At 42.1% G+C, this 19,341-nt stretch overlaps 1 protein-coding gene across 1 annotated transcript in view; it reads right to left on the minus strand.

The window, feature by feature from the left end:
• mocos (molybdenum cofactor sulfurase) overlaps positions 1–19,341 on the minus strand; it is a 226,215-nt gene that overhangs the window by 101,659 nt on the left and 105,215 nt on the right. Inside the window, exons 7-8 of the mRNA XM_080208753.1 lie at positions 13,084–13,200; positions 3,118–3,555 (exon numbers count right to left, since the gene is read on the minus strand). Of these exons, the coding sequence (XP_080064879.1) occupies positions 3,118–3,555; positions 13,084–13,200 (555 nt within the window). The remainder of the gene's footprint in view (positions 1–3,117; positions 3,556–13,083; positions 13,201–19,341) is intronic.

Genomic DNA, 19,341 nt, shown 5'->3' on the forward strand with positions numbered 1-19,341 from the left:
GCAGTGCACAGAGTGCGGAGATTCAGGTGAGAAACTGAACTGTCAGAACATTCGAGATTTAGAACAGTTTTCCCAACAATTCAGCATTTTTGGAAGAATTGTCCCTTCCCTTGAATATAAGTGCCCAGTCCACACAATTTTCAAACAAAGTTTCTGTTATTGCCACTATATTATGTCCCCTCACAGTTATTTGTGCTTGTGACTTACCTTATTCATGCTTTTTGATATTTACATAATGCATCTGAAAAGCCTACCTCATAAAAGTATTTCTCCTAGTCCTTCTTAGTCTGCTCCTATTGAATATGGTACTACTCCCTTCTCTAGTGCTATCCAACATACTCACTCCTTTATGTATCTTACTCTCACTTGCCATTTCTATGAATCAGTGCTCATGCCCTTGATAAGTTAGTTTAAAAACTCCTCAACCACACCAGTGAACCTTCCATGAGATCTTGGTGCCCATCCTGTTGAGGTGCAACATGTCCCTTATCAATGGTGCCTTCTGCCCTAGAAATGGCCCAAAATACCCAAAGAAACCAATGGTGCACCTCTTTCCTGTACCATGCCTCAAACTGTATTGTGAATCTATCTCTATCTTCCGATTTCTACCCTTGCTCGTACAAGGCATGAGGAAGAGTCCAGAGATGATCTCCTTTGAGATCCTACTTTTTAAATTCTTCCTGAGCTCCTCAAAATCTGACCATAAGACCTATCTATGTCATTGGTACCAACAGGTACTACAACTTCTGGCTCACTCTCTTCTCCTTGCAGAATATTCAAAACCCATGCCATGATGTTCTCCCACATGGGAGTCAACTCACCATGTAGGACTCATAATGGTGGTTACAAAAATGCTTTTCCTCTAACTTCTCCTCGGACTGCATTTCCACTCATTGCTGTTCCCCTTTGTGCAGTCTCTTGCCCATTGATTTGGACTGCCCACCTTCAGGACGTCCTCACTGCCTGAGGTTTCTAATGCTGAGTAAAGTTTGAGAGTCGTGCACACCCTGAAGACTCCTGCATTTTCTAACTCTCCCAACTCTTGAGCACTTGAGATGCCATAGCATACGAGAGTACATAACAAGTGCTGGAAAATGGGATTAGAATAGATAGATGCTTGATACCTGGTACAGACACGATAGATTGGTGGGCCATATTTTGTGCTGTAAAACTCTATGACTCTTCCAGATGGTCACTGATCTGTTATCCCAAATGTCAAACCACAAGCACTATCTCCTGGAACATGCAATCAGGAAACTATCATCCTTCTTGATGCTCCAACTGCTCTTCAAGTTTGGAAATCTCAGCTTGAGTTCAAACTGCTGAAGATTCTTCTTATACACATGGGGAGACGGCAGATTAGTGGTAATGTCATTGAACAAGTGATCCAGGGGTGGAGTTTAAATTGTTAATTAATTCAACTGATTAATAAAAAATCTGGAATTGAAAACTAGTCTCAGTAATGGTGTCACAACCTTATCATTGAATGTCCTAAAAAAAACCCCATCTAGTTCACTAATTTCCTTTAGAGAAGGAAATCTGCCATCCCTATCTAGTCTGGCCTACATGTGACTCCAGAACCACAGCAATATGGCTGACACTGACTTGCCCTTTGGAATGGCCGAGCAAGCCATTCAGGTGTACCAAACTCAAAGTGTCCTGAGGTTCACACAAAGCTCAGGAATTGCAAAGAACAGTTCTCAGCTGCCCATCCACAAATCTGAAGCATCGCTATTCGCTCTTCTAGAATCTAGTTAGTACCTCGTAAAATAATTGATTTTCAATTAATGCCTCCAGGCCTGCTCTAAATTCTTATTATTACTTTGCTTATCATGTTATTTTTAATCCTTGCTCCCTAACACTGCTCTGCTGCTCTGTTATCATCAACAAATCCACTACATTGCGTGAATTTACACAAGTTCTGAGGCTCAGGACAGTTTTTTACTTATTTGCAAGCTAGAAGACAGGCAACAATACTCACTCAGGGGAAGTAAACTGGCTTCAACGAGCATTTAAGCTTCCAAAAGTATATAAACAAGCCAAATTTATGGAGCTACATCAACTACAGATTAAATGTGATGTCCAAGCTCAAAGAGCTGAATGTTAGTTATAGAAGTTTGGAATCTTAAAAGGCTAACGGTGACTGGAGTAATTTGCAATAAGAATGATCACTTTGCCTTCTTGTAATCATGACACTGTCCTTTTAATGCCATCACTATGTATAATGGGAGAATTACTTGGATTAGCAGCTAAATCCAGGATAAAACAATCGAATCAGTGCACAAAATTGGGAACTTTAAGTCAAGTCAAATTTCTGTGATCTTTAATTCTGGTATAAAAATCAGTTGACCCAAACTCAGCCCTGCCACAAAAGTGGCTATGCCTCCTCTCTGCCAGTCACCATGGTATGTGAATCTGTGATGACTGAGGTGTGCCCAGACATGTCGTTGGGTGCATCCTCCCAAGCGCAGCCTGCCCAGCCTCGTCAGCCAGTGAATAACCACCGAGGTCATCAGGGCCGACACGACAGTGAAGTCTGCAATCTGCTTCTAATGCCTCTACCAGAAATGGTGTGTGTGAGGGGTATGCAGCACTTGTCTGCAGAAATTTAAAGCACCATCAGGTTTTCATAGATTTCAGCAGTATTATGTATTGTTTTTGTGACAGGAGTATCAAAATTATTATGTTCCTTTTTGTCTCCTGTGGAACTGGACATTGGACATGTTGGAATAGCTAGATTGCTGCCTGGAAAAAATATAAATATAGGTTTTGTTTCAGTATCCTGCGTGTCTTCATGTTTTCAATAATTTCAGGTATCTTTATTGCCTCATAATAGATGGTAGCAATAGCAAACTTTATTACAGAGGTTACGAAGTGTCATTGGGTCATGAGATTGCCTCCTCAGGAACATGTGATAAGGTGGGAACTCCTTGTCACAAGCCTTGGCATCCTAACAAATAAAGAGTGGTCATGTTAGACGTGAGTCATTGTATGGCAAACCACAACTGGTCCTTCAACCACCTGGTTTGTAAGTACTGACAAAACAATGGCATTGAATGATAATCGGAGAACTTCACAATACTATAGCTTTTGTTACAAATAAAACTCCATACGCACCTCAACACCAGCACAGGACTTGATTGGGTATAAGTAGATCTTAGTGAGTGTTATTGGCTCATTGTCATGGTAGGTTAATTTGGAAGCTTCTGGATTTTTGTTCAACGCTGACTGATCTTCGGAAAATTTTTGATATGGAAGAACTTCAATCCGGGCAGAATTGAGTGTTGCAGCAATTTCTGAAGAGATTTTCTTTGCTTTTCCATTTGTGAGAATTTCTGCCTGCAATTTATCACTTTCTTTCATTGTTCCACATCGTGTTAGCTTAGACAGGGTGTCTTTGTCAAAGCAAACTGGCTGCTGAACAAAACAATCTACAATAAACTTTAAAAATGTCTGTGCATCATCAAACGTGGACATATAGCCAAAAGATATTCGGATTGATCCAGTGGGACGGCCATCAATTAGATCCAAAGAATCTCCACAGACATGACCAGCCTGTTGGAAAAAAATATATACATATAAACATTTAATATGCTGTACAACAATCTTCAGTAGCCACAGTTCTTTCCAGAGGCTGCTAGCTTGTGAATTTAATTCATAATGGGAATAGGATCACACTTCTTGTTTTTTTAACAGTTAATCTCTGTGACATTGCAATCAACTGAGCCTCAGAGGTAGCATCTTCCCCTTCGAGTTTAAAGATTCTGGGTTGAAGTCCACACAAAGATTTGGAGCACAAAATTGAGGCTGACACTCAGTGCGATGCTGAGAGAGTGCTTACACATGAATCAGTACAGGCAATGCAATTCAATTTCCAGCTAAATGTCATAGAGTTTAACCTTATTTTTCTGTGACGAAACAATTTCCTCTGGCAATATAACTGGGGAGTGAAGATCAAATGTAGAATTTCAGTTGAAAAAGGGTTAGAGGGCAAAGGATAATTGGACCAGGGTGCACAGATTTAACTTAGCCCCCATTTTGAAGTAATCTATTCCATCCCTTTTAGTAAACTTCATTTTTATATTTTTACAGTCAAATAACAAATCTTGCAGCAATTTGAGAAGCAAAGGAGATGATGGGCTATCGAAGTTTCGCTGCAGTACTGAATGAGGAGCTGGTAGACCCAGCATTTCTCCCACAGCAAGTAAACACATTTAGCTGGGTTGTTAGCACATGCCAAACAGGAGAACAAGAAAAGATCTGATGTTGACTCAACTCAGTTTGATCCATCTTTAATTAATTAACTGGCAGCATAGAAACATAGAAAAATAGGTATAGGAGTAGGCCCTTCAAGCCTGCACCACCATTCAACATGGTCATGGCTGATTATGCACTTTCAGTATACCACCATTTTCTCTCCATACCCCTTGATCCCCTTAGCCACAAGGGCCACATCCAGCTCCACCCTGAACATATCTAACAAACTGGCCCCAACAACTTTCTGTGGTAGAGAATTCCACAGGTTCACAACTCTCTGAGTGAAGAGGTTCTTCCTCATCTCAGTCTTGAATGGCTTACTCCTTATTCTTAGACTGTGACCCTTAGTTCTGGACTTCCCCAACATCGGGAACATTCTTCCTGCATCCAGACTGTCCAGTCCCATCAGGATTTTATATGTTTCTATGAGTTTGCTGCTCATTCTTCTAAATTCCAATGAGTACAAGCCCAATTGATCCAGTCTCTCTTCATACGTCAGTCGTGCCATTCCAGGAATCAGTTTGGTGAACATTCGCTGGACTCCCTCAATAGCAAGAATATCCTTCCTCAGACTAGAAGACCAAAACTGCACACAATACTGAAGGTGCAGCCTCACCATGGCTCTGTAAACAACAGCAAAACATCCTTATGCCTACACTCAAATCCTCTTGCTATGAAAGCCAGTATGCCATTAGCTTTCCTCACCGCCTGCTGAACCTGCATGCCAACCTTCAGCGACTATTTCACCATGACACCCAGGTCATGTTGCACTTCCCCCTTTCCTAAACTGCCACAATTCAGATAATAATCTTCCTTCCTATATTTGCCAACTAAGTGAATAACCTCACATATATCCACATTATATTGCATTTGCCAAGTATTTGCCCACTTAACACGCATGTCCAACTCACCCTGCAGCCCCTTAACGTCCTCCTCACAGGACACACCACTCAGCTTAGTATCGTCTGCCAATCTGACAATATTGCATTCGATTCCTTCATCCAAATTATTAATGTATATTGTGAATAGCTGGGATCCAAGCACTGAACCCTACAATATCCCATTAATCATTGCTTGCCAGTCTGAAAAAGAGCCATTTATTCCCACTCTCTGCTTCCTGTCCACCAACCAGTTCTTTATCTAAGTCAATACATTATCCCTAGTACCATGAGCTTTATTTTTGCTCGCTAATCTCTTGTGTGGAACCTTGGCAAAAGCCTTCTGAAAGTCCAGATACACAACATCCACTGCTTCACACTTGTCTGCACTAATGGTCATATCCTCAAAATATTCCAGAAGATTTGTCAAGCACTATTTCCATTTAGCGAATCCATGCTGACTTGGACTGATAGTGTCACCACTTTCCAAATGTTCAGTTATTCCATCCTTAATAACTGAATACAGCATTTCCCCCACCACCGATATCAGACTGACGGCTCTGTAATTCCCTGTTTTCTCTCTCCCTCCTTTTTCAAAAAGTGCGGTTACATTAGCTACCCTCCAATCCATTGGAACTCTTCCAGAATTTACAGAACGGCAAAAAACAATCACCAATGCGTTCACTACTTCTGGGGCCACTTTGTTGAGTACTCTGGGATGCAGAGCATCAGGCCCTGGGGACTTATCAGGTTTAAATCCGAGCATTTTCCCCTGCGTAATTTCCTGACTAATAAGGATTTCCTTCAGCTCCTCCTTCATGCTGGACCCTCTGTCACGTAGTATTTCTGGAAGTTTATTTGTGTCTTCCTTAGTGAAAACAGATACAAAGTATTTGTTCAGCTGCTCTGCTATCTCTTTGTTGCCCATTATGAATTCATATGGGATACTGTAGGGTTCAGTGCTTGGATCCCAGCTATTTGCAAAAACCCAGTCTGTAGGTGCAGCAAGTGATCAAGAAGGTGAATGGAATGCTGGCCTTTACAGCAAGGGGGATTGAATATAAAAGCAGGGAGGTCTTGCTGCAACTGTTCAGGGCACTGGTGAGGCCGCAACTGGAGTAGTGTGTGCAGTTTTGGTCGCTGCACTTGCGGAAGGATATATTGGCCTTGGAGGGAGTGCAGAGGAGGTTCACTAGGCTGATACCAGAGATGAGGAGGTTGGACTATGAAGAGAGACTAAATAGACTGGGTCTGTACTCGTTGGAGTTTAGAAGGCTGAGGGGGGATCTTATTGAGACATATACGATAATGAAGGGGATGGATAGGGTAGAGATAGAGAGATTCTTCCTGCTTAGAAAGGATAGCAGGACTAGAGGGCACAGCCTCAAGATAAGGGGGGGGGCAGTTTAGAACATAGAACACTACAGCACAAACAGGCCCTTCGGCCCACAAGTTGTGCCGATCACATCTATACCTACCAAGCCATAGAACTATCTGTAACTTCCAATGCCATTAGATCCCATATACGCATCCAGAAGTCTTTTAAAAGACCCCAGCGAATTCGCCTCTACCACCACCGACGGCAGCCAATTCCACTCACTCACCACCCTCTGAGTGAAAAACTTACCCCTGACATCTCCCCTGTACTTGCTGTTTAGATCAGAGTTGAGGAGGAACTTCTTCACTCAAAGGGTGGTGAATCTCTGGAATTCTCTGCCCGTTGAAGTGGTGGAGGCTACCTCGCTAAATATATTTAAGTCATGGGTAGATAGGTTTTTGATAGTCAGGGGAATTAAGGGTTATGGGGAGAAAGCGGGAAAGTGGAACTGATCCACTTCAGATCAGCCATGATTTTATTGAATGGCGGGGCAGGCTCGAAGGGCTAGATGGCCTACTCCTGCTCCTATTTCTTATGTTCTTATGTATGTTATGTTCTTATTCACAATATACATTAATGATTTGAATGAAGGAATTGAATGCAATTTTGTCAAATTGGCAGGTGATACTAAGCTGGGTGGTAGTGTGTTGAGTTCCCATTCCTGATTGTAATTGTAAGGAACCTACATTTGTCTTCACCAGTCTTTTTCTCTTCACATATCTACAGAAGCTTTTGCAGTCACTTTTCATGGTTTCTTCAGAACCTACTCTTGTATTCTATTTTCCCGTTCCATACTAAATACTTTGTCCTCCTCTGCTTGATTTCAAATTTATCCCGGACCTCAGGTTTGCTGCATTTTCTGGCCAATTTATATGTCTCCTCTTTGGCTTGAACATTATCCCTGATTTCCCTTGTTAACAATGGATGAGTCACCTTCCCCGTTTTATTCTTACACCAGGCAGGGATGCACAGTTGTTGAAGACCATCAATGTGTTAATGGTAGACTGGGAGGTATGTTGAACTGTGATTTTGTACAAGTATGCTGCTACTGATGTCCCACAGCACCTAAGGTAGGTACAGATTTCAGGGAGAGGGAGTGCGAGGTTCTTGAACAGTTTGACATAGGGAGTGAGGAGGTCACAAAAGTCACGAAGTGCTTGGAATATAGTTTACAAAGGTACTGTTTGCATGTTTGCAAACATAGAGAAACATATAACCATTGTTAGAGATTTTGACATGTATTTTTGGATATTCTGTATTAAAAGCATATAGCTTGATCAATAGCACAAAGCTCTAAGGCATGTTTGGGCATAGTCAAGTAAAGAGAACCACACTCCTCAGAGCAATGCCGCTACAGAATGAAGGGTAAGCAATTCTTATCAGTGTCTCTAGATGATCCTAATGAATAGAATATTCACTATCCAAACACCAGAGATGCCAGTGATCTCAGACAGTTCAGATGAATAGGTCGTACATTGTACTAGATAAGGTCTTGAGAGTATTAGGAGACTGAGAGAAAGACTCTTGAAATCCATGAACCCACGTAATCCTATGCTATCAAGGTAAACAATCTATACTAATAATTATTGGTTCATACCCAGATGGGATGAGCAAAGGGTGAGCAAATGGCTTTTGGAGATTGTATAATTGTAATACTGAGAGTGATGTAATTTCAGGATGATTTGTTACATCACCAAATCTCTCTTCCTCATATATTGAATCAGGCTTGGAAAATAAAGGAACGTCTTTAACTAGAGCACCATTTCTGCAAGAGTCTTTGTGTTGGCTGAGCCATAATCAGGAAGGGAAATCCCTCATGTGAAAGCCAGCTTAATACTTAGCCTCTGAAAAAAGCTCCAACACTTCTCTGTGGCTTTAACACTATTCCTGATTTCCCTTGTTAGTCATGGATGAGCTATCTTCCTCATTTTACTCTTACACCAGATAGGATGTACCGTTACTGAAGTTCATCCATGTGTTCTTTAAATGTTAGCCATTGCCTATCCGTTGTCAACCTCTGAAGTATCCTTTGCCAGCTTATCCCAGCCAACGCATGCCTCATCCCATCAAATTTATTTTTCTCAAGTTTAGGAGCCTAGTCTCAGACTTAACTCTCATTCTCCATCTCAATGAAAAATTCTACCATATTATGGTCACGTTTCCCCAAATGATCTCAAACACAAGGTTGCTTATTAATTCTCTATCATTACACAACAGCCAGTCAAGGATGGCCTGCTCTCTAGTTGGTTCCTCGACATAGTGATCGAGAAAACCACTCCTTACATATTCCAAGAAATTCTCTTCCATTACATTTCTACCAGTTTGGTAAGTCTGATCAAATGCAGATTGAAGTCAATCATAGTAACTGTTGCACCCTTACTGCATGCATCTCTAATTTCCTGCTTGATGCCATCCCCAACCCCTTTACTACCATTTGGTAATCTGTACACAACTCCCATTAACGTTTTCTATCTTTTGGTGTTCTGGAGCTCCACCTGTACAGGTTACACATCGTCCAGGTGAATGTCCTTTCTTACTATTGCAATAATCTTCCTTTTAACCTGCAACACTACCCCACCCTCCCTTTCCTTTCTGCTATCTTTCCTGGATATTGAATATCCCTGGATGTTGAGTTCCCATTCCTGGTTCAGTATTGGCAGAAATCGGACTGCTCCCTTCCTGCCTTTGAATAACATCTCTGAGTCCAGAACCTTGATGGGCTCTCCTCAAAAGGAGTAATGGATTGTAGATTTGAGGAAACTCCCATCTCTAGCCTGCATTTACTGATGCCTCCCATAGTACACATTAAAGGTGAGTATGTTTAAAGAGGAATGTGAGAAATGTGTGTCATCCAGATATCAAGAAATTATTGAAGTCACTGGATATAGCAAAGGCCATCAACCCTGATAACATCCTGTATTATTGTAGGCTTCTGGTACTCCAGAATTGGCATCTACCAACAATGTGAAAAAGTCACATTTCCCCAAACGTATGTCCAGTCCACAAATGCAGAACAAACCTAATCTAGCCTACTATCATTCCAATAATCTGTTCTCCATCATCAGCAAACTGATGGAAGATGGTGTCAATCACGCTATCAAGTGGCACTTACACAGCAATAACCTGCCCACAGATGCTCAGTTTGGGTTTTGCCATGATGACTTGGCTCCAGACCTCATTACAGCCTTGGTCCAAACATGGACAAAAAAGCTTAACTGAAGGGATGAACTGATAATGGCTGCCCTTGAAATACATCTGATCAACTGTGACATCAAAGGGCTCTGGCAAAGTTGAAGTCAATGGGAATCGGAGAAAACTGGATTGGAGTCATACCTAGCACAAAGGAAGATTCTGTGGATGTTAGAGGTCAATGATCTCAGTCTCAGGACTTTGCTCCAGGAGTTCCTCAGTGTAGTGTTCTAGACCCAAGCATCTTAGCTGTTTCACCAATGAGCTTCCCTTCATCAGAAGGTCAAATGTGATGATTGCACAATGTTCAGCACATTCGCCACTCATCAACAGTGAAACAGTCCATGCCCACATACAACAAGATCTGGACAACATTCAGATTTGGGCTGAAAAGTAGTAAATGATATTCATGCCAATAATGATCATTTCCAACAGAAGAAAATCTAACCATCTCCCATTGACCATTCAAGAGCATTCCAATTGTTGAATTCCCTCACCATCAACATTGCCAGAAACTTTTTTTTTTATTGATTCAATTGTGGGTGTCACTGCCTGGCCAGCATTTATTGCACATCCCTAGTGGTTGGGCACATGGAAAGCAAATGGCGTATTAGCCTGTATAGCAAGGGGATTGGAGTAGAGGAATACAGAAGTTTTGCTAGAGTTGTACAAGATTTTGGTGAGGCCACATCTGGAATACTGTGCGCAGTAGTTTTGATTCCATATTTAAAGAAGGATATACATGTGTTTGAAGCAGTACAGTGAAAGTTCACTTCATTAGTCACTGGGATGAGGGTTTATCCAATGATGAAAGACTGAAATCATTGGGGCTTATATTCTCTGAAGTTACAAAAAATGAGAAGTTATCCTTCTTTGATTCTGAAATCAAAGAATCAGATTCTGAAGGGGCTTCATAGGATAAACAATAAGAGATTGTTTTCCATGGCTGGGGATTCTAAAACAAGGGGCCAGAGTCTCAGGATAAGGACACAATCATTTAGGACCGAGACAAGGAGACGTTATTTCACTGAAAAGGTTGTAAAATTTATGGAGTTCTCTACCCTAGAGGTTGTTGATGCTCCATCATTGAATACATTTATAGCTGGGAGAGACCTTGGTCTCTCAGGGAATCAAGGGATATGGAGCACAGGCAAGAAAGTGCAGTTGAAGCTCAAAATCAGTCATTATCATATTAAATAGCAGAGTAGGCTCAGCAAGTCACACATCTTCTCCTACTCCTATTTCTTATGTTCTTGTAATCTTAATACTATGGCTACAAGAACAGGTCAGAGGCTGAAATTCTGCAGTAGGTAACTCATCTCCAGATTCCCAAAGCCTGTCCATCAACTACAAGACATAAGTCAAGAGTTTGATGGAATACTCTTCCATTTGTCAAGAACAGTACTGCTTTAGCAACATTCAGAAAACTCCACACCATCCAGAACAAAGTGACTGCTTGATAGGCACCTGATCAACAAGCTTAAACATTCACTTTCTCCTTAACAAGCACACAACAGTAGCAGTATGTACTATCTATAAGATGAACAGCAGGAACTCACCAAATATCTGGTGAAAACATCTTCTAAACCAGCAACCTTTACCATCTAAAAATAAGGGCAGCAGATGCATGGGAGCATTAGCACCTGAAAGTCACAAACCATTCTGACTTGGAATTCTATAGACATTCCTTCACTGTGACAAGATCAAATCCTGGAACTTCCTTCCTAATAGCACTGTGCATGTACCTACTCTGCAGTGGCTCAAGAAGATGGCCCACTAACATCTCAAGAGCAATTAGGGATGGGTAATAAATGTTGGCCATGCCAGCAATGTCCACTTCTCAATAACATTTTTTTAAATGCCCAAGACACTGTCTTATGTCAGTGTGCTAACATCATTAAGAAACCTTTTGCTCAAACAATTGTTAATGTTTGGTACTTGCCAAACTTAATAGGCCCAAACTATTTACTTTCAAAATCTGATGGGGGCATTCAAAGGGCCTCCTGTGCCCAAAGGTTTATCAAAGACTTTCTTCTCATTATATTCAAAGATCGGTATTGGAGATTTGGTGCTCAATATACCTGTGGCCTAAAAGATAGCATGTTATTCTTCCCTGCCCTCTTACCTAATGAAATGAAACTTCTGCCTGTTTAGCACAAGTGCTCTCTGGCTCCGGATCTCAACCTCCACATAAAGGGGCCTAAATGTCACTCGATTTCTTGACATCTACTGTCTTATTCTGTGTACAAGTGGAACAGACGAAGAGAACAACACTGACTTCATTAACGTTTGGCAAGCTTTCCTGTATAATCCTCTGTGATGGTGTATCAAATTTACAGAGAATATTAAAGATGCTTTACAAGGCCCTGGGATTATATCTCACCCAGGGACTTCAGACTACTTGCAATGTCATAACACTTTCATGTACATACTTAGCATAGAGTTTCCCAAGAATCTGTTAAGCTCAAAATACTCTTATCGTACACAAACAGTATGGAAAGGAGGAAGATTAGAAGTCAGGTCAAATTCAGCGGTGGCATTCTTGTATGTTGCTTAGTTTGAGATTCTGATGGGTAATGGGAAATGCTGCTCCTAGATCTGGTTCAGCATAACATGAGGTTTTTAAGAAGAATTACTTAAATTGATGGGAAGTAATGGTGGCCAGGAGTCTATGCTAATCCTGGCATAGGCTCTGGTGCATAATGTTGATCAATAGGCAAGGCATTCTTTGTACTTAGGTTATAATGGTTTTTATATATTCTGTCTTGTGTGTTAACTTGTTGAGATATAACCAGGCAAAATATAACATTTATTTGATGTAATTAAAATGAATATGAAAAATACAAAAATAATTGCAAAGCACAAGTGGCTACCCATTGGAACCACCCAGGAAAAAAAACAGGAATAGTATCTTGCTTGTATTGACAAATTATTCAAGAGGTTGTAAAATCTTAAACTGATGAGTTTACGAGGATAAATATAATTCCCAATGTTTGCTGGTGTCAATAAGCAAAAGGTCAGGAAAGTATGAACTTTAGGTGCTCACATATAAATGAATTAAATTAGAATTATTTTTTTAAAAAATCACTATTTGTGGTCCAAATTATCAATAGATTTCAATTTAGTTTTCGTTAAATGTTTTTCCTTAAGTCAAAATCAACCAGGTCTATGATTTGAAATATGAACTCCTCTTGCCTCAAAACCAAGCAGGTCTGATTTGGCAGCATTCTTGTTAGAGGATTAATTATGACTCCTTCTGCTAATAATGAGACCGAGAGTAGCAAAAACTTATCTCCACTATCACAAATACAAATCTGTTTCCAAATGAACATCACAACTAAGACAGATAAAATATGGTGTTCTTATACAGCCAGTACTAACCTTCAGGTTTTTTTTGACATCTTCATCACTGATTCCTAGGTGTTGCTGACAGCCTCCGGTATTACAAAAGCAACCAGTGCGTAGATGGATGTTGAACAAATTTGCCAGTTTGTCTACCTGTAGCAGTAAGAAGTGATAGTATTTTCATAAAAATCACATTACCATCTAGGTTGCAAGTGAATTTGTTTCAACATTGTGGAGATTGGCCTGCATTTTTCACTTTTGGCATTTTTTAAATTCAAACTGTTACCCAATGGAACGGGGGCATCCAATTCTCAATTGATGAAATGTTATGTGCAAATCGCAACAAACATGGGGGCTACCAACTGGTAAATTTCATGTAAATTTAATTTAGGCAGATGAGGGAGCAATGGAGTTGGGGTGTGGTGGCAGTGGCTGAACTGACAACCCAATGGTGTGAGGATTGACAAGCTTTATTTATACAGGCTTTGCCAAGATCCTCTGTGTGTGTGTGTGTGTGTGGCGGTGGTGGTGGCGTGGAGAAGCTAAGGTACAGAGAAAAGAATGCAAGGAATAAAAACCCAAAAAAAATCAGCACAAGTCTTCAGGAAAGTAATCAAATAGCCCAGCATCTTGCCGTATTTGATAGCTGCTGAAATGAGCCTCTGTGCCACAATGCAAAGCAGCATTGTCTGAAAAATCAGCTTGCAAAAGGTCTTAACATTGTTGGAGCCAGCATTCTGGCAATCACTAATGATTACTATCACTTAATGTGCCACCTGTATACTGCATGGTATCTGCAGATGTCTTTTTGACATATGCTACAGCTCAGCACCTAGCTTTCTGATAATCCAAACTCAGTGAAGACAATTTCCCATGTTGTCAGGTAATGGAGCTGGGCTGACAGACATATCTGATGACACCTTAGTTGGTGCAGATAAATGGGCTCCACTGCTGTTTATTACCCTGACATGAATTTCCAAGCCATGCCAGATCTAGACATACAATAACTTCTAATGGAAGGTGATGTAGTGTGAATAATAATTTAATCTGAACTAATTATTGTAAAGTGGACCAGTAAGTCAAATTTAGACATCATTAACTCCAAAGTATAGACTGGTAGTAAAGGCTTATTTTATGAGGAGTTAAAGTGAGGCATTACGGATTTATCTGATTTGATAAGTATCATTGCAAGGGAATCAACCCTAGCATTCTTTCAGAATATAAGTGTCTTTAAAAAGTTTTATGAAAAGACAGTCCTCAAGACACTTTGAAAGGATTCCAGGAAGATGAGTTAAGAGTTAAAGAGCTAAATGTGGTCTAAACAGCTTGAGCTGATAAATGGCAAATAACATGCATGACACAAAAATACCAGGCAATGAGCAACGTCAAACATTTCCATTGTTGGAGTCCCCCATTATCAGCATCTTGCGATTACCACTGACCAGAAGCTAAACTGAACCAGCCATATAAGTACTGTGGCTACAAAAGCAAGCCAAAGATCGGGAATTCTGGGTGAGTAATTAACCCCCTGATTCCCCAATCTAGCACTTACAGATTACATGTCAGGAGCGTGAAGGAATATTTTCCACTTGCTTGGATAGGTGCTGTTCTTAATAGCACTCAAGAAGTACGGCAACATACAGGACAACACAGCCCACTTGACTGGCATCCCATCTACTACTTTAATCATTCACTCCTTCCACCATCAACACACTGTGATGACACAAGTGCAATTAACATAATTTTGTTTTCATGTTTAACGATAATGTTTAAAATTTCAGGTGTATGCTGCTGGCAGCCACTGTGTCTGGAAAACACATAGCCCAAGACTGTGAAAGCAAGTTAATAATTCATTTTCTGCTTGGAATTTGTTACTTGGATAGACTTAATAGACTTTTGTGTATACAAGAAGTTCCTCTGGGATTTCTGATTAAAGTTAATTGATATGGATATGTGATAATACGGTCTATAGCAGAGAAAAATGAGCTTTTTTCATGTGGGTGCCGGCGACGTAAGCAAAATGCAGACTGAGGATCTGGGGAGGGAGTATGAAAAGCTTGGAATGGAATTAAAAAGTAGAACCGACAAGGTGGTTATCTCTGGGCTACTGCCTGAACCGTGTGCAGATGGGCGTGGGGTTGACAGGATTAGGGAAGTGAATGGGTGGCTCAGGGATTGGTGTGGGAGGAATGGGTTTGAATTTATGGGGCATTGGCACCAGTATTGGGGTAGGTGGGACCTGTTTGGGAGGGATGGGGTTGGTCTGAACCGTGCTGGGACCAGAGTGCTGGCGAATCGAGTAAAGAGGACTGTAGACAGGGCTTTAAACTAATTATGGGGGGGGAGGGTGTGAGAGTAGGTGACCTTACAAGGTCTAAAGTTAAGGAGAGTGTACATGTAAGGGAAGAGGCCGAGGATGTCCCAATAATAGAGGGAGTAGGGGGCGTGAGTATAGTTGGTGGCGTTGCGGCAAATAGGGTCCAGGTGAAGGCTGGGATGAAAACACTTTATCTGAATGCACGAAGCATTCGGAATAAAGTGGATGAGCTGATGGCGCAGATCGACACAAATGGATACGATCTGGTGGCCATTACAGAGACGTGGCTGCAGGGTGACAGGGACTGGGAGCTGAATGTACAGGGCTATCAAGTGTTTAGGAAGGATAGACAGGAGGGAAAAGGGGGGGGCGTAGCTCTGCTGATTAAGGATAGCATCACGGTGGTAGCAAGGGATGATATTGGAGCCAAGGAGCAGAGGGTGGAATCGTTGTGGGTGGAGATTAGGAACAGCAAAGGGAGGAAGACGCTGGTGGGTGTCGTCTATAGGCCCCCGAATAATGATCTGGAGATGGGGCGGGCTGTTAACGCGCAAATAAGTGCGGCGTGCAGGAATGGGACGGCCGTAGTTATGGGGGATTTCAATCTGCATATTGATTGGTCGACCCATGTTGGACGTGGGGGGCTCGAGGAAGAGTTCTTGGAATGCTGCCGGGATAGTTTCCTCGAACAGTGTGTGTTGGAGCCGACGAGGGAGCGAGCTATCTTGGATCTGGTGCTATGTAATGAAGCGGGTAGAATTAGGGACCTTGTGGTGAAGGATCCTCTTGGGGAGAGTGATCATTGTATGGTGGAGTTTCTGGTGCAGATGGAGGAGGAGAAAGTGGGTTCCCGGACACACGTCCTTTGTTTGAATAGAGGGAAATACGGTAGGATGAGAGAAGAATTGGCGAATGTGGACTGGGAGAGCGCGTTGGAGGGAGGGTCTGTTAAGGAGCAGTGGAGGATCTTTAAGGAGATCTTTCTTGGTGCTCAACGGAAATTTATTCCGATGGTCAAAAAGGATAGTAAGAGGAGAGGTAATAAGCCGTGGATAACGAAGGAGGTGAAGGAAAGTGTTAAACTAAAAGCGGAGGAATTTAGAGTAGCTAAGAGTAGTGGGCGAGAAGAGGATTGGGAGAGGTTTAAATGTCAACAAAGATTGACAAAGAAGTTGATAAGGAAGGGTAGGAGAAACTATGAAGCTGGGCTAGCGCTTAATATAAAAAAGGATAGCAAGAGTTTTTATAAATATATAAAAAGGAAGAGGCTGGCTAGGGTGAATGTTGGTCCTTTAGAGGATGAGAAAGGGGACCTAGTGGTAGGGGATGGGGATATGGATAAGGTATTGAATAACTTTTTTGTTTCTGTCTTCACGGAGGAGGACGTGAATAATTTGCCGGGTGTTAGCAATAGAAAGGTGGTAGGACTGGAGGGTCTTAATGACATTACTGTTACTAGAAAGGCGGTGCTCGACAGACTGGAGGGGCTGATTGTGGACAAGTCCCCAGGACCGGATGGAATGCATCCGAGGGTTCTGAAAGAAATGGCAGAGGTGATAGTGGATGCCTTGGTGGTTATTTTCCAAACGTCGCTGGATTCCGGGGAAGTGCCGGATGATTGGAAAACGGCTAATGTCATGCCGTTGTTTAAGAAGGGTGCCAGGCAAAAGGCGGGGAATTATAGGCCGGTTAGTTTAACATCTGTGGTAGGTAAAATGTTAGAATCTGTCATTAAGGAGGAAATTGCGAGGCATCTTGAAGGGAATTGCTTGATAGAGCAGACGCAGCACGGTTTCATTAAAGGGAAGTCGTGTCTGACAAATTTACTGGAGTTCTATGAGGATGTGTCTAGGGCGGTGGATAGAGGAGAGCCGGTGGATGTGGTCTTTCTAGATTTTCAGAAAGCGTTTGACAAAGTGCCTCACAAGAGGTTATTGCAGAAGGTCGAGGGACATGGAGTTGGGGGTAGGGTGTTAGCGTGGATAGAGGATTGGTTGTCAAATAGGAGGCAGAGAGTGGGGGTCAACGGGTGCTATTCGGATTGGCGGATGGTGACTAGTGGAGTGCCCCAGGGGTCGGTGCTGGGACCTCAGCTTTTTACCATTTATATAGATGATCTGGAGGAGGGAACCGAGTGTAGAGTGTCGAAATTTGCTGATGACAGCAAGATTGGGGGAACGGCAAATTGTGCGGAGGGTGTGGAGAGTCTGCAGAAGGATCTAGATAGGCTGGGCGAATGGGCCAGGAAATGGCAAATGGAATTTAATGTTGGGAAGTGTGAGGTGGTCCACTTTGGTAGGAAAAATGGTAAGAAGGACTATTACTTACGAGGCGAAAAACTGCAGCAGGCGACGGTGCAGAGGGACCTCGGGGTCCTTGTGCATGAGTCGCAAAAACCCAGCTTGCAGGTGCAGCAGGTGGTCAGGAAGGCGAATGGGATGCTGGCCTTCATAGCGAAGGGGATTGAATATAAAAGTAGGGAGGTCTTGCTGCAGCTGTATAGGGCATTGGTGAGGCCGCAACTGGAGTACTGTGTACATTTTTGGGCGCCGCACCTGCGCAAAGATATTTTGGCCTTGGAGGGAGTGCAGAGGAGGTTTACTAGGCTGATACCGGAGTTGAGGGGGTTGAGCTATGAGGAGAGGCTGAATAAACTGGGCTTGTACTCGTTAGAGTTTAGAAGAATGAGAGGAGATCTCATTGAGACGTATAAGATGATGAATGGGATGGATAGGATAGAGGTGGAAAGACTCTTCCCGCTCAAAAAAGACAATAGGACTAGGGGGCACAGCCTCAAGATAAAAGGGGGGCGGTTTAGAACGGAGTTGAGGAGGAACTTCTTCACTCAAAGGGTGGTGAATCTCTGGAATTCTCTGCCCGTTGAAGTGGTGGAGGCTGCCTCGCTAAATATTTTTAAGACGCGGGTTGATGGGTTTTTGATAGGAGAGGGGATTAAGGGTTATGGGGAGAGGGCGGGAAAGTGGAACTGAGCAGCGACAGATCAGCCATGATCTTATTGAATGGCGGGGCAGGCTCGAAGGGCTGGATGGCCTACTCCTGCTCCTATTTCTTATGTTCTTATGTTCTTATGTTCTTTTGCAGTTTTAGAGTTGCAGTTCTAGCTGGGATAATGCCGAAGACAGAGGTCTGCAAACTGCTCTAAAACTCAATTTCTCTCTGAAAGCTTCAAGAGTGTTAACAAAATTTATACACGTGTATTCATAGTTGCTAACTGTATTTAAAGTGGCATTTAAGTCTTTAAGAGGTATGTTGCTTATTTGGAACTGAAACCGTCATATGCTAGAAAGTAAAGTTGCTTCCTCTCAATTTTAAATATGTTCAGCAGTTAATAGTTCAGCTGCTTCCTTTGTTGGAGTTAAATTTAAATTGTGTTCTTAAATGAAGTTTGTTTTACTATAAAAGATCCTAATTGCCTCATAGCGCCAGAGACCCAGGTTCAATTCCCGGCTTGGGTCACTGTCTGTGCATTCTCCCTGTGTCAGTGCAGGTTTCCTCCGGGTGCTCCAATTTCCTCCCACAGTCCGAAAGATGTGCTAGTTAGGTGCATTGAACATCTAAATTCTTCCTCAGTGTACCCGAACAGATGTCGGAATGTGGTGACAAGGGGATTTTCACAATAATTTCATTGCAGTGTTAATGTAAGCCTACTTGTGACATGAATAAAAAAATTGTATGTTTCAGTGGAATCATCCCTGGAAAACAGAAAAATTGTTGAGGTCTAATCTAGCATCCTATTGGCCTCCTATTATAACTTGGTCCAGCACCCTAACAACACAGTGTCAGCAAAGTATCACATCTACAAGATGCACCACAGCAGCACACCAAATTACCATCAAACTTTTCCAACCAGAAGACAAGGGCAGTAGAGGCATGGGAAAACCCTCACCTGCAAGTTCCCCTCCAGGCCACCTTAACTTGAAATATCCTCATTCCTCCTTTGTTCCTAGGTCAAAATC

The sequence above is a fragment of the Carcharhinus amblyrhynchos genome, chromosome 2 (genome assembly GCF_965287045.1).
Source record: "Carcharhinus amblyrhynchos chromosome 2, sCarAmb.v2.hapA, whole genome shotgun sequence".
Lineage (NCBI taxonomy): Eukaryota > Metazoa > Chordata > Chondrichthyes > Carcharhiniformes > Carcharhinidae > Carcharhinus > Carcharhinus amblyrhynchos.